Source organism: Pagrus major, chromosome 24 (assembly GCF_040436345.1).
Source record: "Pagrus major chromosome 24, Pma_NU_1.0".
Lineage (NCBI taxonomy): Eukaryota > Metazoa > Chordata > Actinopteri > Spariformes > Sparidae > Pagrus > Pagrus major.
The window spans coordinates 18,081,567-18,103,452 of record NC_133238.1 but is presented as its reverse complement, the minus strand read 5'-3'; the positions used below and the strand labels follow the sequence as shown (position 1 = coordinate 18,103,452).

General features: G+C 45.0%; 1 protein-coding gene across 1 annotated transcript; it reads left to right on the top strand.

Annotated features, from left to right (window-relative positions):
* The first annotated feature begins 3,193 nt into the window (after nucleotides 1–3,193).
* als2b (alsin Rho guanine nucleotide exchange factor ALS2 b) lies at nucleotides 3,194–21,694 on the top strand. The gene is made up of 33 exons (XM_073495468.1): nucleotides 3,194–3,305; nucleotides 3,709–3,767; nucleotides 4,856–5,001; nucleotides 5,093–6,051; nucleotides 6,772–7,075; nucleotides 7,973–8,147; nucleotides 8,256–8,352; nucleotides 8,509–8,586; nucleotides 8,674–8,907; nucleotides 8,997–9,168; nucleotides 9,246–9,435; nucleotides 9,522–9,587; nucleotides 9,668–9,830; nucleotides 10,657–10,788; nucleotides 10,887–11,015; nucleotides 13,637–13,707; nucleotides 14,666–14,732; nucleotides 14,845–15,047; nucleotides 15,137–15,202; nucleotides 15,283–15,381; nucleotides 15,468–15,632; nucleotides 15,756–15,867; nucleotides 16,111–16,188; nucleotides 16,393–16,526; nucleotides 16,616–16,780; nucleotides 16,905–17,022; nucleotides 17,169–17,326; nucleotides 17,409–17,525; nucleotides 17,601–17,777; nucleotides 17,865–17,981; nucleotides 18,077–18,226; nucleotides 18,323–18,419; nucleotides 18,558–21,694. Exons 2-33 carry the CDS (start codon nucleotides 3,748–3,750, stop codon nucleotides 18,594–18,596), a joined length of 4,998 nt encoding a protein of 1,665 aa, XP_073351569.1. The 5' UTR covers nucleotides 3,194–3,305; nucleotides 3,709–3,747; the 3' UTR covers nucleotides 18,597–21,694.
* Nucleotides 21,695–21,886: the final 192 nt, after the last annotated feature.

The following is a 21,886-nucleotide window of genomic DNA, read 5'->3' as shown; positions in this document are numbered from 1 at the left end:
CCCCGACAGTTCTCTGAAATTTAATTTTAGAGAACCTTGAGGGAACGTTCCCTGACAGTTCTCTGAAGGTTATTTTTAGAGAACCTTGAGGGAACGTTCCCTAACAGTTCTCTGAAGTTTATTTTTAGAGAACCTTGAGGGAATGTTCCCCGACAGTTCTCTGAAATTTAATTTTAGAGAACCTTGAGGGAACGTTCCCCGACAGTTCTCTGAAATTTAATTTTAGAGAACCTTGAGGGAACGTTCCCTGACAGTTCTCTGAAGGTTATTTTTAGAGAACCTTTAGGGAACGTTCCCCGACAGTTCTCTGAAGGTTATTTTTAGAGAACCTTTAGGGAACGTTCCCCGACAGTTCTCTGGAGTTTATTTTTAGAGAACCTTGAGGGAACGTTCCCTAACAGTTCTCTGAAGTTTATTTTTAGAGAACCTTGAGGGAACGTTCCCCGACAGTTCTCTGAAATTTAATTTTAGAGAACCTTTAGGGAACGTTCCCCGACAGTTCTCTGGAGTTTATTTTTAGAGAACCTTGAGGGAACGTTCCCTAACAGTTCTCTGAAGTTTATTTTTAGAGAACCTTGAGGGAACGTTCCCCGACAGTTCTCTGAAATTTAATTTTAGAGAACCTTGAGGGAACGTTCCCTGACAGTTCTCTGAAGGTTATTTTTAGAGAACCTTTAGGGAACGTTCCCCGACAGTTCTCTGAAGGTTATTTTTAGAGAACCTTTAGGGAACGTTCCCTGACAGTTCTCTGGAGTTTATTTTTAGAGAACCTTCCCTGACAGTTCTCTGAAGTTCATTTTTAGAGAACCTTGAGGGAACGTTCCCTAACAGTTCTCTGAAGTTTATTTTTAGAGAACCTTGAGGGAACGTTCCCCGACAGTTCTCTGAAATTTAATTTTAGAGAACCTTGAGGGAACGTTCCCCGACAGTTCTCTGAAATTTAATTTTAGAGAACCTTGAGGGAACGTTCCCTGACAGTTCTCTGAAGGTTATTTTTAGAGAACCTTTAGGGAACGTTCCCCGACAGTTCTCTGAAGGTTATTTTTAGAGAACCTTTAGGGAACGTTCCCCGACAGTTCTCTGGAGTTTATTTTTAGAGAACCTTGAGGGAACGTTCCCTAACAGTTCTCTGAAGTTTATTTTTAGAGAACCTTGAGGGAACGTTCCCCGACAGTTCTCTGAAATTTAATTTTAGAGAACCTTTAGGGAACGTTCCCCGACAGTTCTCTGGAGTTTATTTTTAGAGAACCTTGAGGGAACGTTCCCTAACAGTTCTCTGAAGTTTATTTTTAGAGAACCTTGAGGGAACGTTCCCCGACAGTTCTCTGAAATTTAATTTTAGAGAACCTTGAGGGAACGTTCCCCGACAGTTCTCTGAAATTTAATTTTAGAGAACCTTGAGGGAACGTTCCCTGACAGTTCTCTGAAATTTAATTTTAGAGAACCTTGAGGGAACGTTCCCTGACAGTTCTCTGAAGGTTATTTTTAGAGAACCTTTAGGGAACGTTCCCCGACAGTTCTCTGAAGGTTATTTTTAGAGAACCTTTAGGGAACGTTCCCTGACAGTTCTCTGGAGTTTATTTTTAGAGAACGTTCCCCGACAGTTCTCTGAAGTTTACTTTTAGAGAACCTTTAGGGAACGTTCCCCGACAGTTCTCTGAAGGTTATATCAGGACAGCTGAAGTGTTTGGGGGGTTGGGGGTTAGATTTCTTGGGTCTGAGCAGCTGCCAGGCGAACAAACAAAGTGGATTATGACTCTTTCTATGATCCATTTTTGGTCCGTGGAGGTTTTATATTTGTAAATTTTCCATCGAGCGAGGAAAGCAAAGTTGAAAACGGCTCCTGTAGCGGCTGGAAATGACCTGAAAGTGCTGCAGAAGAATGTATAAAAGTTGTACTATCATGATAAATAACATTTTATTGATTTTCCTGGATTTACCCCTTTTAAAATCAACTAATTACAAAAAGATTTGATGTGTTTTTGTTTCTCAGCTCTTTTCCCACATATCACTCCAAGGTCGGCGGCCTCTCAGACCTCCAGCTCCTTCTCTTTGTTTTGCATGAAGTGGTGTCTGTGGTCTGAATATATCGTTACAGTCAGACATGCAGAGCGCTTGAATCAGCGGATTTAAAAGTGCTGACTTTTATTCTCCGTCTGCTTCGCCTCGCTCAGTGTGTGGAAGTGACACCAGCCAAGGAGAGCGGAGGGGCATTAATCTGAAGTCTGGCTGCAGAGTGTGAAGGATGAATGAGTGTTTGTTCAGTCGGTGCAGGACGACTGGTGGCAGAACATGTGGAGGTTTTATTTTAAGGCACTTAATAAGTTTCTAATCATTTGTACTTTGACTTACTATCTTATGATTCTCGCTTATTATCTTATAACTTAACTCACTTTTTATTATACAGTCAAAATATATATTATTAACTAGTTTTCAGGGCAATATAGTTGTTGTACCGCACAGCTCCGCCACCAGGTGGCGCCTGTGAGTCAAAGTTTAACAGCAGCAGAAGAAGAAGTCTCGTTTGGTTGAGAGGAGGGAAACAGTAAGAGGTCTCACTCTGCTGCTGTGCTCGTGTTTGGTGCAGAAAGGCTTGGATCAGAAAGAAAGTCTGCACTGTGGTGTCTATAATTTATTTTTTGGGAAAGAAAATACAGGTGGGTCTAAAAGAAATGGGTAATTTTCTGTAACTTTATCATAAAAACGTTAATTATTCACATTTTCATGAAGGTGCAAGTGTTGGAAATCAGCAATCATGTGTTATTTGAGTAGATTTTATCAACATGAAGGTCTAAAGTCTGCTTTAAAGCTTTCCATACACTACTAGGAATAAGATTTTGATGAGGAATTGCTTATTATTGATAAATATTTTGTGAGCAAGCCTGGGATTGCAGCTCGGCAGCCTATTGTGGATTAATTGTGTAATATTTTTTAAGGCTTTTAAGGTTGCTGTTATGGATAAAATAAATACAAATAAATATAGCTTAAGTAACATCTTCAATACATGACTTAACAGAGTATTTTTTACAGTGTGGTATTACTACTTTTACTTCAATAAAGGAACACTGACTGACACAGACTTTGTGTACTATCCCTTTAAGACGCGCTCTCGTCGCTCGCTCTCGCCGCAGAGTGAGCCCTCCTGTGTGCGTGTGGACGAGCTGTGACGGTAGCGGCGCCTCTCCGTGTCAACATCAGCAGATGAACAACAAGCGGCGGTTCAGCTGCCAAACGACCCGACGGATGTACGACTCGACCTCCAGGCCCGAGTGAGCGCCTCTAGGAGAGCCGTGTGGAGCCAGCTGGTGAGGAAAAAGAGGCTTTTCACACCTGGAAATAAGGAAGAGACACCTGTAGTTATGGGGGGCTAGCGTGTTGGCTAGTTAGCAGGATGATTAGCTTAATGCTAGCTAGCGAGATTGACGTTTTGTTAGCTAGCAACAGCAGGTGACAGGTGTGAGTGGTTTTTCACTCTGGGAGGGATTTTTGAGCTGTTCAGGCTTGAAGCAGACATTTAAAACACGTGGAAGAGAAACTGGAGCTGCTTTCATTTTGACTTTCTGGCTGAACCTGATTTCTGTTTTGGGTTTTCCCCTAAAATTCAGCCTGACAGTCCCACTTTCTCTCAGCCTCCCCTGACTTGTGTGTGTGCACTGTCAGCAGTGTGTGAGCGAGCTAATAAAGCGTGTTTCTGTTTTGGGTCTGCAGGTCTGAAATGCAGCTGTGATGGAGCAATAAAGCCCACTGATGGAGACCCAGAGGAAGAGGTAGGTCCACTCCAAAGTCCTCCCAAAGAGGATTACTCTGCTGGTTTCTGGCTGGATGTGATCACCATGTGACATCGCCTGCGGATGGAGCTGTGCTCACTTCTGCTTTCACCCACAAAACAGCTGTTGTTCAGTGGTGGAGCTGCACAGGAGGAGGAGGAGGAGGGGATGAAGCACCGGCTCTGGTTAAATAAGCTGGAAGTTTGTCTGCTCCACTTTGTCAGCCACAAACACGCCTCCCCTCCTCTGCGCTGTCTCTGCTCCACATCTGAAGGACGTTTTGTTCCTGTGATGGTTGTAACACATCGTGTAGTTTGTGTTTTCAGCCCTCACAGGTGCATTTCTGCCTTTTTTAAATGTAGAATAAGTTGACAGAAGATGAGACTGACACATAGTTTCCGTCATTAGAGGAGAAGAAATGGATGCAACCTAGATAAGATCAGACTTTATCGATCCCTCGCTTGTTACAGCAGCTCGAGAGACGTAAGCGGAGAGAAAAACAGTGATTAAGTGACGGATAAGACTGAAAACAAGTTGGAAATAGGGATGTAATTGCACAGGATACCAACGGGATACAAAACAAGGGGTTGCACAGTGTTAAAAATACAGTATAGCATGTGTTATATGTTTAAATATGTATAGTTTGTATAAAGATGAATAAAAAGGATATATACTAGAGATAACTACTGCAAAGAACTGACAAGTAACTTAAAATAGTCCCCCTTAAAGCTCTGTTTTCTCCATTTTGGGTAAAGTTTGTTAGAAGTTACAAAGTTCAGCTCTTTCAGGAAAAACAGCCTTTTTTTAAAATAAGGAACTGTGTGTTTGTGTGTTTGTGACGTTTTTACATGTTACGAGAGCCACAGACGGGCAGCGAATACAAATAAAATGAAAATGATAATAAGCAGCTGTAAAGTTTGACGGGCAAAAGCAAAAGCAGGAAACTCAGGATGAACAATAAACCGACAGAAGCCAGATGAAGTTAAAACAAGAAGATAAAAGACACAAAATGTGTAAAGATAAAGATTAAGAGCAATAAAAAGAAATCAGGAGATATTGATCATGTTTCTGATCGATTGTTCTCTCAGCTCTGTGGATGACGGCGGCGGAGAGCGAGGCCTGCTCCACACCTGGAGGGGCTACTCGTGCAGCGTCACCCCGGAGAGGCTGCTCCTCCCCCGGCCGGTGCTCCAGGTCGCCCTGGGTACACGGCACGGCGTCCTGCTGGTGGAAGGTAACGACTTTAATTAATCACCAGCTGTTTCCACAATCGATTAACTGCTTTGAGTGTCTGATCTTTGCGTCGTTGTCGCCTCTTGTTTCAGGAGGCCAGGTGTACAGTTTTGGGGAGTCGCCATGGAAGCAGAGTCAGGTGCCCGAGCCGGAGAAACCCACCCTGGAGAGCGCGCTCGGCGGCCAGCGTGTGGTCGCCATCGCCGCTGGAAGCTTCCACAGCGGGGCGGTGACGGAGGACGGCGGCGTCCACATGTGGGGGGACAACAGCTCGGGTCAGTGCGGCCTGTCGGGCCTCGCCACCGTTCCCAACCCGACTCCTGTCGCTCTGATGGACTCGGACGCCAGCCCCCCGCAGACGGTCCCGGTGCTGGAGCTGGCCTGCGGGGAGCAGCACACCCTGGCGTTGTCGGCCCAGCGGGAGGTGTGGGCCTGGGGCAGCGGCTCCCAGCTGGGCCTCAACGCCGCCGTGTTTCCCGTGTGGAAACCACAGAAAGTGGAACATTTGGCGGGCAGGTATGTGTTACAGGTGGCCTGCGGGGCCTCGCACAGCCTGGCTCTGCTGCGCTGCCTGGGCCCTCAGGACGTGCAGCGCCCCCCTGTGGACAAATGCAGACAGTGTAACCAGCTGCTGTACACCATGACGGACAAAGAGGACCACGTGATCATCTCCGACGGTCACTACTGCCCCCTCGGTGTGGAGCTCACCGAGGACGAGGGCCTGCTGGAGGCGCCGGCTCTCGCGCAAGGACTCAAAACTTCCCCGTCTGAGCCGGTCCTCCCCTCACAGACCTCCACCTCCATGTCCTCAGCTCCTGCTGATGGTGCTGACTCCTCCACTGACTCCACTCACCATCAGGACTCTGAGAAAGAGAAATCGGCCACAGCTAACGGAGCGCTGCCGGGCTCGGACCACTCGGCTCTGTCCAAAGTGAAGAATTCACCGTATCCTGATGAGCAGGCGGTCAAAGACTACCTGAAGAAACTGTCGGACAACACGCAGGTGGAGCAGACGGGGAAGGGGACAGCTGGAGGTCTGCACACTCTGCTGGTGAGTCTTTCCAGTTCAGATGCTCCTCATGGGGAGCTGCAACAGTTAAACTTCTTACATGTGAATATTTTCTGGTTTCTTTCCTCCTCTGTGACAGTAAACTGAATATGTTTGGGTTGAGGACAAAACGAGACATTTGAAGACGACATGTTGGATTCAGGAGACACTGATAGACATTTTTTTTTTTGGTCAGGATGATTTTTCTGTGTTTGTTGTTGTAATACTTGTTTCAGCCACAAGGGTGTGATGTGCAACAACAGCATTATTATCTAATCTGCTGCTTTTCTTGGAAAACAAGAGTCAGTCAGAGACGGAGAAGAAGGAAAAACATAACAACACTGTGATGCACTTCACCCTCCTGTGAATGAAATGAGCATCACAACAACAAACACTGACACATCCTGATCCTCACAAGAAATAAAACACCTCCCAAAACATTTTCCTTCTGTTTTCATAGATGGAAACAAAAAAGATGAAGGAACTCAGGAAGATGATCCTTCTTCACCTCTTCTAAAATAGTAAACACACGCGAGAAAACAAATAAGATTCACAGAATGAATCAGGACATTTTCTTTTCCTTCTTGCCTCTCAGGGCTTCCGTAGGTTTCATCCAAAAATATCTTTATTTTTAAAACAGGCACTTGTTTCTGTGAGGCGACACTAAAAATAGACTCGATCAGACTTCTGTTCAAACGTAACTCTGCATTGTTTCTCCTCCAGCCGTCATCGGCGCCCGGCGGCACCCTCAACAGCCTGGTGGCCTCCTGCGCCTCGGCTGTGGGCGAGCGAGTCGCCTCCACCTACGAGGCCTTGTCCCTCAAGAAGATGATGAACTTCTACCTGCCCTCGGGAGCGGCGAGGCCCGGCGGGGCGGTGTCTGCCATAGTCGGCGACAACACCGCAGAGCGCGTCCGCCAGGAGGACTCGACGCAGGCCAAGAAGAGCTCCAGCACGGGGGACATTCGCGAAGAGGAGGCGGAGGGTCTGCGGCGCCGGCTGTCGCTGCCGGGACTCCTCTCACAGGGTAGATACGCTGTTCACCTCTTATCCTCCTCCTATGCTCTGCTGCGTAAGTACGCATGCGCAGGTTGATGTTGTTTCGGCTTCTTCGTCCTGCTCACGAGCACGGCACCGGCTTGTGTTTGTGTCTCACTGTGTACGTCGCCTGCATGTAGCTGGACACAGGACGTTAACAAAAGTCCTTCTCAGATGAATTTTAAGGCTTTCTTCAGCCATGTTTTAATCTCTCACATTGGAGGGTTTCTCTTTTATTCTGACTAAAAGCCTTAATTGATGAATTCGTCCAGCTTCATGTCGTGCTTTGTGCGTTCGTAGGTCCAGTTCGAGCCTCTGAATGGTCGCCTTTGTGTGATTAAAAGCACTGAGGAATGCAGATTGATATTTAGCCTCCAACTCGACCTTGAGAGGAGAAAACGTTGGAAGGATTTAGCAGATTCAGTGGAGCAGAATGAGCTTCTGTGTGAACCGAGCAGGAATAAGTAGGTGTAGAAACAGACAGAAGGCAGAAGGATGGACTTTCCCCGTTCTATCATCATATCTTTATTCCCTCGCAGATTATTTGCTCTGGGTTTCATCATCTCGTGGGTCAGACGTAATGATGGTTTTCTAGGCTGAGAAGTAAAATTCAATGAGACGAATCCTGGAAACTTCTGACTGGAGGCCTTTTTAAAGATGTGTGTGCATGTTTGTGTTTCTCCTCATTGTTCGTCTGCTGTGTGGCAGCATGTGTGTGACGTGACTCGGCTGATGTGAGCTGATAAGCGTCGCTGCTGTCTGTGTGCGGTTTGTTGTTGTTCTGATAACACACATTGATTTCCTCGGCTGAACTTTGAACCTCCGATTCATTCGTGTCGAGGTGCTTTAGATCAGGATCGCTGTTTATTCACCTGTTCGTCCTCAGTGTCCCCGCGGCTGCTGAGGAAAGCCGGTCGTCCGAGGATGCGTGCGGTCGCCCTCACCCCGCTGGGAGGGGCCGTCCCCGAGGCCCAGGAGGTGTTTCCCACCCTGCAGACGGAGGTGTGGAGCTGGGGCAACTGTGACCACGGACAGCTGGGACATGGAGACACTCTGGCCAGGTGAGAGGACGTCTCTTCACCTGTCAGACAGGATGTCTGCAAGGGGCATTAAATTAAAAAAAAAAGCTATGAAACATGGTCCGTTCAAAGTCTTGTGTCCATCTGCAGATTACAGCCGCAGTGCATCAAAAGTCTGAACAATAAGGAGGTGGTGCGGGTGGCGGCCGGCGCTCATCATTCCCTCGCTCTGACGGCTCAGTCTCAGGTCAGTCACTTTTATGCTTTTGTGCAGCTGTTTTTAATTTATTTGTTCTATAAATGTGAATATTTGGACAAAAACAGACGTTGAATCCTTTATTTTTCCGTTTACCTCTGAGAGTCTTTATGTGTGTCTTCACCTGTGTGTGTTTCTCTCTTCCAGGTGTTTTCGTGGGGTAGTAACAGCTGTGGCCAGCTTGGTCACATGGACTCACCCAGCACCGTCCCGCGCCTCGCTAAGGTGAGGAAACCCCGTCCTGTACCAACACAAACACGTACAGTAGATATCCTCAGAAAGCTCACCGACTTGTGTTCGTCTTCACTGCAGATGTCAGAGGGGATCCGGGTCTGGGACGTGAGCGCCGGAGAGAAACACACCCTCCTGCTGGCAGACGGAGACTGCATCCAGCCCATCATCTACTACAGCGGACAGCAGGTGAAGGAGGGGGCGGAGGAGAGCCAGGCCAAGGAGCCGGGGCAGCAGGACGGCGGAGAGGAAGAGGAGCAGCGACTGGGCGGAGGCTACACCCAGCAGCCGGTGCTGCTGCCCTTCTGTATGAACGTAAGGACTTTGTTGTGTGTTCACAGTGAAATGTTTGTGTATATTTGTGTGTATTTTCGTTTAATTTCCTGTTTTCCTGCGTGTTCCAGCTGCGTTACGTCAGCAACGTGTTCGCGGGCGGCCAGCGCTGCGTGGCGCTCTCCGACAGGAACGTGATGGGCTTCATCGCCAGCCTCCACGAGCTGGCGTCGGCTGAGAGGAAGTACTACTGCAAGCTGTGTAACGTCAAGACGCAGATTATACGCCCCCTGCTGGAGCTGGGTAAGACTGACGCAGAAGCCAAAATGTTTCACCAATTTTAGCTCGTTTGTCTGATTTTGTGTGGCGTCCTTCTCCAGAGTCTCTGAGCTCGGCGCTCGGTCCGGTCGTCCTCGGGCTCCTGCAGACTCTGGTGGGTCGGTTCAGCCTCTTGTGTCACCTCACCGGGCAGCACGCCGCCAGCCTCACCGCCAACCTGCGCCGAGGCCGCGACGTGAAGAGCCTGCTCATCCTCGACCACACCGGCGTCTTCATCGACGCTTACCACGAGTACGTGTTCCTCATCGAGAATTTGATTATTGTACATTTCTTTTAAAACAATAAATTAAACTTTACTCGTGTGTCTCTTCGTCAAGGTACTGCAGCGTGTTGGGCAACTTCCAGGTGATGGGAGGTTTCCAGACTCTCACCAAACCCTCACTGTGAGCACACCAGCACATTTCAAGGGATCAATAATCGTTATTTTGACTTTTTTAATAACTAGTGATGATTTTCTTGACAGAGATTTCTTTGGGAAGAGTCCCGAGCTGCTTCAGAAGCTGTCGGAGTGCAGCGAGGAGAACCCCGCCATGTCCGACCTCCTGATGGCGCTCTTCTACCTCCCAACTCGCCACCTTCACGAATACGGACGCCTGCTGCTCAAACTGGCCACCTGCTTCGAAGTGGTAGGTGGAGCGACTCGCACGTGACTGTTTTTATATGTGGATATTTTATTTTTACTGTTAATGACCGAAAACATGGATTTTTCCAGCTTTGTTTGTCTCTAAGGCAGATTTTAATCGTCTGGCACATCGTGTTTATCATTTCTAAGGTTGCCAGAGGGAGAAGAGTTATATTTGGTCTGAAGTTCATTAAGTTTTAGCTCCAGTCTCTTCATCTGTACGTGATGAAACACTCCAGCACGACACAGATGAAGACCTGATGGTTGGATTTTTTAATGATTTAGTTGCGACAATAAAGGCTTTTTAATATTTCCTTCCTCGTTTCATAATATTTTCATTTTTGGATTGTCTTTTCTCCTGATTTCAAAGAGCACCCAACATCATTTTTGTCTCCTTTGAGTTGAATCTTTTCTTCCTTCAATGAAAACGTTGTTGTTGTTTAGATTATTAGAAAGAGCACAATACTTTGTTATTTGTTTAAAGCTGCAACTACAGATTATCTTCATTGTCAATTCATCTTTTTTTTTTGGTTTTGTTTCTTGGTATGATTAATTGATCAGTAGTTTTGTCTATAAAATGCTGAGAAATGTTGACGTCCTCAACCCAAAGATATTCAGTTTACTGTCACAGAGGAAGAAAGAAACCAGAAAATATTGACATTTAAGAAGCTGGAATCAGATAAATGTGACTTTCTTTCGTCCTAGAAAACGACTTAAAATCAGCAGAGATTAATAAAATAGTTAACAAGCCTTAAATGTTCAGGTCTGACTCAGTCTGACTCAATTTAAAACCATAAAAACTCATATTTCATTGTGATTTATGTCGTCAGTGCTCCGACGACTACCAGAAGCTGCAGGACAGCTGCTCCAAGTTCGAAGCGTTGTCCCTCCAGCTGAAGAGAAAGAGGAAAGACGCCGACTACACCTTCCACTTCTGGAAGAGCTTCCCCGGCAAAATGACGGTAAACTCGCCGAGCGCGTGCTCGTCCTCCACATTTGAGGCCTCGAGGCGTCACATGGTGTCAGGATTGTCACATGAATGGTGTCATTGTGTGGTCAGGACTCGCTGAGGAAGCCTCACCGCCGGCTGATCTGCGAGAGCAGCAACAAAGCTCTGACCCTGCAGAACGCCGGCAGGTTCTCCGTCAACTGGTTCATCCTCTTCACCGACGCTCTGGTCCACGCACAGGTCAGCCCCACACACACACACACACACACACACACACACACACACACACACACACACACACACTTTATCACACGCTTCAACTCTTTCACTTTAATGAAGCCGTCCATGTTTCAGACTCTGTAACTTGGTGTGTTTCAAGCGTTTGTGTGTGCTTGCCTCCGTGCTGTCAGGGCGTGGCGCCTTGTAAAAACCTTGTAAGTATGCAGCCAGAAGCAAATGTCAGCACAGCGACCCGAACTCTCCCCGTCCCACTCCTTTGGTTCTGTATGTGAGAGTGTGTGTGTGTGAAGGGCTCAGTGTCACAGGATTCAGTTCTGATGGAGCTGATTCACTTTAAAATCACAACAAACACACTTCAACACAATGTTCCTATAGAACAGGAGAGCTGGGCTTTAACAGGAACCAGCAACACAGATAAAATCCAGTTACTTTGTTGTTTTGATTGTTTCTTTAGTTCCTTCACTTCTTCTTAATATCCCTTTTCTTTGCGTCCCCTTTACTTTCTTTATTTACATAATTTCTTTTCTAACTTCCTGTCTTTTTTACTTTCTTAACTTCTCCTCTACTTTCCTTTTTACTTATTTTTTCTTAACTTCCTTTTCTTTTATGCTTTCTTTACTTTCTTCTTTACTTTTCCTCCTAACTTCCTTCTCTACTTCATGCTTACTTACCTTCTTCCTTTCTTTACCATCCCCTTTTTTCTTTATTTAAATCTACAACCACCTTTACTTCCTTTTTATTTCATCTTCTTTCACTTACATTTCTATTTTGCTTTATTAACTTATCCTTTACTTCCTTTTTACTTCCATATTTGTTTTTCTTTCTTCCTTCTTCCTGCACATCCTTCCGTTCTTACTGTACTTTCTCTTTACTTTCTTTTTCTTATTGTCTTTATACTTCTTTCTTTGCTCCTCCTGAATTACTTTCTGTCATTCTGTACTTCCTTCTGTACTGCCTTTATTTTACACTTACGACTGTCCTTTATTACCACGTTTTCAGAAAATCAGCTAAATCACGGACAAATCAAAGTACTTAAAATTAATAATCAATGATGATACGAGTGTTCAAAAAGTTATGTATCACTGTAATTATTCCTTCTTTTAATATGGGCCAAGATTTTTTCCCCTTTCTAACATGACAACACTTTAACAAGTGATGGTCGGTTTTTATTCTGTGCAAATCTGAATTAGTTCACGTAGCCACATCATGTGAGTTTGATCTTTCTAGTCCTGGTTTTATATGTCTGCTATTGTAGTTTGTTTTGCTGGAAGTATTTCTCTTCGCTGCAGCTCAGAAAAAGAATAAACTCTAAAATTTTGCTGTTGCTCTGAAACACTAAAACACTAGCGGCAGTAGAAGGATGTCAGTGTAGGTACATTACTTCTTGAATATGTCCGGTGATGCCCAGCCCTACCCGACCTTCACCCTCTGCCTGCTGAGGGAGACTGCATGGACGGACGAACCGACTGTGACCAAGGCTCTTTGGGTTTTAATGGCTGTTTGATGAATCCAGCTTGAAATCCAAAACTTAAGAAATCCCCTCTGAAAACATCAGTTTCCTCCGACATCTTCTCTCCCGTTGAAGCCTTTGGTTTTGAACTGTTGGTTTCATTTAATTTACGCAGGATTGGAAATGACAGAATGAACTCTCGACACAACGTGTGAAATTCAGTCCGTTTTTAAATTCACCAACAGTTTCTGGTTCACGTCTCCAAAGCAGTTTCCTTCCTCTCTTCCTGTTTGTCTCTCCTTCCTGCCTGTGTGATGAAAAACTACTTCCTCCTAAGCTTCCTTTTTCTTTTCTTTTACTACTTCCTGTTTACCTCCTTCTGTAATTATCTTCCTAACTTTGTTTTCTTTACTTCCTTTTTATCTTCTCTATTTGGTCTTTCTTCCTTTTTCACTTCCTTTCTGAATCTCCTGTTTTCTTTCTTTCAGTTCTTCTTTGTATGAACAAGAAACAATGTGTTGGTTCAGAGCATGTACAGACTGCTTAGCTGTTGATCTCCAACATTTGAAACATTTGTTGTCTTGCATGACTAACCTCATGTAAATCTTCTCTCTGAACTTCCTTATTTACTTCCTTTATTAGCTTCATTTCTGCCTTAACTACTTCCTTCTCCACGCCTTTCTTCCTTCCTTCTTACTGACTTGCTACTTTTCTCTTAAACTTCCTGTCCATCGCTTCCTTCTATTTTCTTTTCCTCCTTATTTCCATCTTTACTTCCTTTTTTATTAGTTTTCAAACATGGAAATAGATCTAAATGAGATTTAAATCATTTGCCAACTCCATGTGTGACAGAGAGGAGTCTGTCCGTGTTTACTTCCTCACTTCCTTTATGCTTCCTCCTGTCAGCGTCCTGCTTGTAGAATCGTTGAGATTTTATCTTTATAAGCATTTTTATAGTTGATTATCAGCGACTTCCTCATAGAGGAGGCTGTAATCTCACCTTATGTGTTTATTCACAGTGGCTGATCTCCTCTCTTTGTGGTCAAATATTTTAATAAGAGTAATGTTTCCTGTTTATTTCCGTTTACCTCCCCCTCTGTCTTCTCTCCTCTCTCCTCATTTTTCTTAATTTCCTTTTCTTTCCCCTCCTCCATGTTGGTTCCTCCTCCAGTTCTCCACCCATCATGTGTTCCCGTTGGCCACGCTGTGGGTGGAACCGATCCCAGAGGAGAACACGGGCATGTGAGTCGTTTCATCACGGTCGAGCATTTTTTAAAATTATTTACAGTAATTAGATTAGATTCGTTATTAGATCACAGATGTCTTCCTATTATACCAGTACAACTATAATTATACATACAGTGTAAAGCTTTTTAATGTAATTATCTCATTTTGTTGTGTTATTTTAAATAAAATGTTACGCTGTCTCAGTCTTATATTATTGTTACACTGTATAGTTTATTTGTGATGTATTACTGTTTTTTTTCCTTCTTTTCTTTCCTTACTTCCTTTGTACAACCTTTTTTACGACCTTTACTCTCCATCAAAACTTTTCATTATCTTGATTTTTACTTCCTGGCTGCCTTCATTCCCTCAGTTTCTTTTCTTTTCATCTTGACTTCCTTTTTTACTTCCTTTTACCTTCCTACATTTTGTTTTACTTTTCTTCTCTAGGTCCTTCTTTTTACTTCTTTTTTACTTACTTTCTGTCTTTACTTACATTTCTTTTCTTCCTTACTTCCTTATTTTATTTCTGTCTTTACTTATTTTCATATTTCACTTCCTTCATGTTTCTTTCTTTCTTTCTTACTCTCTTTCCCTTCCTTCCTTACCTCTTAAATTTCCTTTACTTTTCTTTCTTATTTCCTTCTTTACCTTTCTTCTTTAGGTTCTTCCGTTTTTACCTCCTTTTTACTTCCCCCTTTCCTTTCTTCCTTCTTATGCTTTTTTCTTTCTTTTCTTACTTTCCTTCTCCATTTCCTTTATTTTCTGTCTGACTTCCTTTTTAGCTGCCTTTTTTCTCCTTATTTTCTTCTTCGTTCTTTTACATTCTTGTTTCTTCCTTCCTTACTTCCTCTTCACTTCCTTTTGCATTTCCTTCTTTCTCCCTGCTTTCTTTTCTTTCTTCCTGCCTTCTTTGCTGTTTTGTGAACCACTAGTTGTTTCTGGTGTAAAACAACATGTATGTTTCTGTTTGCAGATATGGGTTAAAGGTGATCACACCAGAGGAGACGTTCACCCTGCTCGCCTCTTCTCCCATGGAGAAGGTCGATCTTTAAATACTTCTTCAAACTTCATTTCCATTTGTTGTGACTCAAATAAACTCGACCCCACTGTTTGATATCCGTCATTAAAGTGTGCATGTCTTGGTTTATTTAGGCAAAGTGGCTTCGCTCCATCAACCAGGCGGTGGATCAGGCGCTGAGTGGAGCGGGTCAGGACACGGCATCAATCAGCTCGGGGTCGTCACAGAAGTTGGAGCCTCCGACCTCCAGAACGGCCTCGTACACTTTTTATAAAGACGGACGGATGAAAGAGGCGACGTACGACGGACGCTGGCTCAACGGGAAGCCAAACGGCAGGTCGGACACACAAACCGTCCACATTCTGATCGTATATATTTAAAATACTGATATTGATCTGTGATAATGATCGGGATTGTGTTTATCAGGGGAGTGTTAAAATGGCCTGATGGAAGGATTTACACAGGGACGTTCAAGAACGGACTGGAAGATGGGTGAGTGTTTACAATAAGTGTGTTTAGTATACATGAGTCTGCGGTTTCTTCTTCGTTCTCATATTTCTGTGTTTGTGTAGCTTTGGTGAATACGTCGCTCCCAATAAGACGCTCAACAAGAACGATCACTACCAAGGTTACTGGAAAGACGGCAAGATGCACGGCCTGGGGACGTACAGGTGACGGAAAAAAGTTAGTTAGGAACTTTGTTGTTCATGTTTTGAGATAAGACAGTCGGTCTGACCCTCCTCCGTCTCGTCTGCAGGTACGCCAGCGGTGAAGTTTACGACGGGTCCTTCCAGGACAGCATGCGTCACGGTCACGGCATGCTGCGCAGCGGCAAGCTCAACACCTCCTCCCCCAGCGTCTTCATCGGCCAGTGGCTGCAGGACAAGAAGACCGGCTACGGCGTCTTCGATGACATCACAAAGTACGCTCACCATCTCCGTCAGCACAAAGAAGTTACATCTATGTGAAATACCACGAAATGCTGCCAACGATGAGCTTATAAAAAAGTGTTTCTGTGTGTTTGTTTTGTCTGTTTTCTGTCCAGAGGGGAGAAGTACATGGGCATGTGGCAGGACCACCTGCGGCAGGGCACCGGGGTCGTCGTCACTCAGTTTGGCCTTTATTACGAAGGAGCCTTCAAAGATAATAAGATGATGGTGAGCCTCTGAGAAAAGTGCTTCAGATCATAAACTGTGACTGTGAACGAAGCAAAAAATATATATATTTTCTTGATTAATCAATTTGTTTTTTGGTCCATAAAATGTCGATCAAATTTCATTATTTGACAACTCATGGATTAATCAATGAACCACGATAAATGGAGCTACTGTGTGTATTGTATTATCGGAGAACAAATGAGTGAAATCAGGAGAAATGAGGTGTTGTCTCTGTTCCTTTAGGGCTCTGGGATCCTCCTGTCAGAGGACGACACCACGTACGAAGGCGAATTCTCTGACGACTGGACGCTCAATGGAAAGGTGACGAGTGAACACAAACTTTAAGGCCGTTTGTTTGTTTGTTTGTTTGTTTGTTTGTTTGTTTGTTTGTTTGTGCTGAATCCGCTCTTTATTACATTGAAAATAAAGCTCCAGTGCAGCAATGATTTCTAATACAATTAACAACAGTAAGCAGTAAAATGTTCGTGATCATGTGTGGTTCAATGTCCTGATTGGCTCGTGCAGGGCGTGCTAACGATGGCGAACGGTGACTACCTGGAGGGCTCCTTCAGTGGTGAATGGGGCTCTGGCCTCAAGGTGGCGGGATCTTACTTCAAACCACATCTGTTCGACTCCGACAAGGACAAAGCCCGACCCGTGTAAGCTCAGAGAGTCTGAAACACACAGGACAGAAACATCTGGACCTTTTTATGTTGTCTTACTTTGTTTTGTGTGTGTTACATGGCAGGAAGCTGGGCCGCCTGTGTGTGTGTGCGGAGGATAAGTGGCAGGCGGTGTTCGACGAGTGTTGGACTCAGCTGGGCTGCGAGGCGCCGGGCCGAGGAGAGAACTGGAAGGCCTGGGAGAACATCGCCGTGGCCCTCACCACCAGCCGACGACACATCGAGGACAGGTGACGATCTGTGGATTCCTCCTGGAAGCAGGAGTCAACAAATTACGGCTTTTAACTTTTAAGTCCGATCTCAGTGTTTTAACATGTTATTTTTCATTTCTGTTGTTCGTGTTCTGTGGTCCAGTCCGGAGATGTTGTCTCGAAGTCACAGCAAAACCCTGGAGAGTCTGGAGGTCATCCCGCAGCATGTCGGACCGATCCACATGGAGAGATATAACACCATCCGCCTCTACCTCATCAAGGTAAACCCACCTGACCTCCAACAATACATTCACTGACGTCGAACTCAAAGTCATAGTCCAGAAGATTTCTGTCCTGGTTTATTTGAACCCGTGATAACAGAATAATTTTGGCTGGTAACAAAAATATCCTTCTCTTCTTCCTCCAGGCGTGCGACACCCCCCTCCACCCCCTCGGCCGGCTGGTGGAGACCCTGGTCGCGGTCTACCGGATGACCTACGTGGGCGTCGGAGCGAATCGTCGGCTGCTGCCTCAGGCCGTCAAAGAGATCAAGTCTTACCTTAACCGCATCTTCCAGATCGTCAGGTAACCATCCGCCCACAGCTTCATTTTTAATGAATCTGCTAATTGGATTTAGATGCTCATCAGTATTTTTGTGTGTGTGCAGGTTTCTGTTCCCCGACCTGCCAGAAGAGGGCGGCCTAATCCCAGAGCCGACCACCAACCCCCAGGATAAGAAGGAGCCGGGCTCAGCTGATGCCCCGCTGGATTCACCAAAACCTTGGTAAAGACCGACAGTGTCCCCTTGAATCTTTGGTTGTCCTCGTTCTCCTCGTGACCTTCTCCTCTGTCTCCTCAGCCGTGTGGTGAGCAGCTCGGCTCTGCTGCTTCCCGTCCTGCTGCCTCGTCTCTACCCGCCGCTCTTCACGCTCTACGCTCTGGACAAGGAGCGAGAGGACGACGTCTACTGGGAGTGCGTCCTCCGCCTCAACAAGCAGCCCGACCACGCCCTGCTCGCCTTCCTGGGCGTTCAGCAGTACGTCACAACGCAAGAGAAAGAGTCCTACTTTATTTAATGATTGTGTTGAAATGATTACCTCCCTTTTTTTTTGTTCCCCTTCAGGAAGTTTTGGCCCGTTTCCATTCCCGACTCCGTGCCTGCACCGGGGGAGAAGCCGGTCCTCTCCAGCACCAAGGACACCTGCTTCGCCTCTGCAGTGGAAACACTTCAACAGATCAGGTGCAGCACCGACATTTTATATAAACTAAGAAAGAAGCACACACACAGAAAGAGTCAGAATCTTAACTTCCAGTTTCCTCGTTCGTGTCTTGCAGCACAACGTTCACCCCGTCGGACAAGCTGCAGGTGATCCAGCTCACCTTTGAGGAGATCACTCAGGAGGTCCAGTCTCTGCTGAAGCAGGACTTCCTGTGGTCCATGGACGACCTGTTCCCCGTCTTCCTCTACGTGGTGCTGCGTGCACGGTCAGCCCCAACACACACTCGTACACACACATCTACACACACGTTATGATGATGATGATGATGATGATGAGAGCGTTTTCTTTTTTCTGTTCTCAGAATCAGGAACTTGGGGTCAGAGGTCAGCCTGATCGAAGACCTGATGGACCCCTGCGTTCAGCACGGAGAGCACGGCATCATGTTCACCACGCTGAAGGTAACACACACACGACAACGTGCACACTTTTTCAGGACTTCAAAAGTGTGAAAAAAGCAGGAAAAACTACATTTTGAAGAAGTTTGACTCTTAAACATGATTAAACATGACTTGTATCTGCGTCTCCTCCTCCTCCAGGCTTGTTACTACCAGATCCAGCACGAGAAGATCACTTAAGACGAGCGCGGCCTCGACTTCCTCGGTGATCTGCATGCTGCCGCCCCGCCTCCTCATCGCAGCCAATGAGGGGGGGCCGGGATCAACGAGGCGTCAGGGTGACGGCGGCCAATGGGAGACGGGGGATCATCTGAACAGGTTGCCCACAGCTCCATCTGCTGCTGCTATGGAGACGGGATCACCTCCCCCTCCCCGACACACCCACACACACACACACACCCACACACACACACAGGGCCCTGTTAGCGACCCGTACCGGCCTCGTATCGATGGATCATGAACATGTGAATATTGTCGTGTTTTACTGCCAGAGATGAGCCACTTCATACCGTCCAGTGTGAAACTACAGGAAGACTTTCTGACCGAAGTGTTTTTTCTTTTCTTCAGTGCCAACGAGAGTGTTTTATTCTCTGATTTCTGGTTTCTCTGCAGACCAGAACCTCATTTTTCTTCCATTTTTTTCAGCATGAAAAAACGGACTTCTGAGCTGAAACGAGACGATCCACACTTTCCTTTTTTTAAGCCTTCACGTGTGTTTCGGGTCGTCTTCGTTTCTCGTGACGTGAAGAAAACTGACGTGACAAAAAGACGTCGCTTTATGAAACTGACAGACTTTTTATTTATCACCTGAGACGCCGTCTTTATCCTCGACCCCGTTTGTCAAAAGACACATAGGTGAGATTTATGCTTCATCAGAAGTGTTTTCATGCAGTATTTTCCGGTTTTACAAGAGAAAAGACCTCAAAGACGAAGACTGACTGGCTGGTTTGGCAAACTTTCTGACCTTAACTGACCTTTTCCATGGAAACCAGCGAGGTTTGATGCCGTATTTTCACGAGGGATGCACCGATTCATCACCGTGCTGACTGTTATTTATAATAAGATGACATTCACTGACGGATTCAAACTTCTTTCCAGCGTTGACGGCTGTGCTCTTGCTAGACTTGCAGCCGGAGTTTGCCCCCTTTAAAGAGACGGCGGTGTTGCCAGTGCTGCTTCTGAATTCAATAATTGAATTTGAACTCAAATCGAATTGAATTTATTTGTTGTTTCACATCAAGTTTGCCGACACGCTCACGAGCTACTGGCTCAGTTTGCACAGCTGTTTAAATACTGACAAAATCTTATCATTGAGTCGTTCTTAAGTGTTTCTTATCAAAAAACGGACTCTATTTCATGTTAAAGAACGTTAAATTAAAGGTTTTTTGCTAAATTTGATAATGTTTTTCTTTAGCTGGCACAAAAGGGGGAAAAAACAACAAAAAACATGGATCTCGGCCTCAAATTTCACAGTCGGTGCATCCCGAGTTCATACAAAACCAATCGTGCACAGCACACTTCAAGTAAATGCAAACTGACTTGGTTGTAACTCTAAATGATGCTAATAGTCTCCTCTTACACCAGTTGTAAGCCTAATTACTGAGCGGCTAAGTTGACTGACCTTTACACCATCTTTGGCAGCCGACCAGCTACTCCAACTTTCCATTTTAAGGAGCAGCGTCGCCTGTTGAAGAGTCGAACACAGAACAACAAAGATGCAAAAAACAGATGCACACTCAGACTCCTGAAGTTACTTTAGTTTCTCAGCTTCAACAGAGACTGAAACAAAAGATAAATCACCGCGCTCTAATGCAAAACCCGGTTTGGAAAATTGCCGTTTTTAAAGCTTTGCAGTAACATCAAGCACGTCCTGTGAGAAGAGGAGTTTGAGAGCCTTTTGTGTGTTTTTGGGCCCATTATAAGTGTAATAAATAAATATACTGACAGGATGTCTACAGGGGTCTTGAAAATTAGAAAAAGTCTGGGGTTAAGAGTGAGATCTTTAACGGTTTGTCCTTTAAAACAACTCATCAGAAAGTGTTAGAAGCTTCAGATATGCCTGGACAACATGTTTCCTTCATAATGTGCTCATGTTTGTTTGAAGCCGCCTTTAATCCCGCTGACATCCACTGAAAAGAGAGACAGAGTTTGTATTAATCATGTCGCTTCAGAGTTCATCACAGGCGAGGAGAGACTCTTTAAACCAACCGTCAGTCTGAAGGTAAACGCTTCCTGCTGCAGATCTGTGCAGACGACTGTTTTTTACTCTAGACGTGATGTTCAGAGCCGACTCTCTTCACCATCTGTTGAAGCTAACTGGTCTTTTTTTAAACCGTTCACAGCACAAACTGTCAGACATTGTTGCTTATTTCAGATTTGCGTCACACACGGCCGTTTATAAAAGGGCTTAAGAGGGGATTCAGAGGATGGATGAGCACTTTTTTTTTTTTTTTAGATATCACGGCTTTTGTTTTCTCAGATGGTTTAACAAAAGAAAAAAAGCCGGCGGATCAGAGGTCGCTTTTTGGATGGGGGGTAAATTTAGGTGAAGCTGCTGCAGGCAACAGGAAATGTGAAACGGTTTTCGAGTTTAGATCGAAGATTTAAAGCTGCTAGATTATATAAAATTTTGATTGGACATTTTTCAGAATAACTCGAGGTCACACAAAGTAATAATTCTTCATTTTATCCCCATTTTTCCCATATTTTTGTGACATTAAAACGATTTTTCTTCCATCACTGGTTACGGGCCGAGACCGTTTGTGCGCCGAGGCTTAAAAGAAGTGAAGCAATACTGACGAGTTCTTACCCAGAAGCCTTTGGATGCAGTATTTAGTCAACCGGACTGTTTTCTTTAAAGCAAAAACATACTAGCTTTTATGATTTTGTCACTGACGCTCCTCTAAAGACAATCTGAAGGCTGATTCGGTCGCTGCTGCACCTTAAAACGAAGTCATATTTTCAGTCGACGACACGACCGAGACAGGACGGGACATTTGTTGTAATGGTTAAAAAATATAAAATGAAGACGGTGTTCATAAGCTCATGTTGGTTTTCACTGTTTATTTTCTGTACCTCTGCACCCCTCACAGGTCAGACTGTTGCAATGTGTGTAAAATTGACTGTTTTGTGAATGGAGTTTGGTGTACACGAACTGACGTTTTGTGTTTCAGCAGGCTGACTCCCACCTGTGTGTCTTATACATGATGTCGAATGTGTTGTACCTTTAAATAATGACGAAGGGCAATAAACTCATTTGATGGACGTTGTTGAACTGAGCGGTGTCGACAGTTTTATGTGTTGCTTCTCTTTGTTTTGTTATTAGAAACTGAATATCTTTGTGTTTTTAGACAAATTAAGATGCTGTAACTTTACATAAAGCAAAGTTTTCTGAGAAGAAAACTAGAAGAAGCCAAACAAAAGAGCCAAATAATCCAGAGTTTAATGACACATTTTTAAAAAGGCACTTC

Coding starts and splice junctions, on each gene's coding strand:
- als2b (XM_073495468.1), top strand. CDS start 3,748: ATGGAGACCCAGAGGAAGAG. Junction 5,002..5,092: donor CGGCGTCCTGCTGGTGGAAG/GTAACGACTTTA, acceptor CTCTTGTTTCAG/GAGGCCAGGTGTACAGTTTT. Junction 17,327..17,408: donor CGCATCTTCCAGATCGTCAG/GTAACCATCCGC, acceptor GTGTGTGTGCAG/GTTTCTGTTCCCCGACCTGC.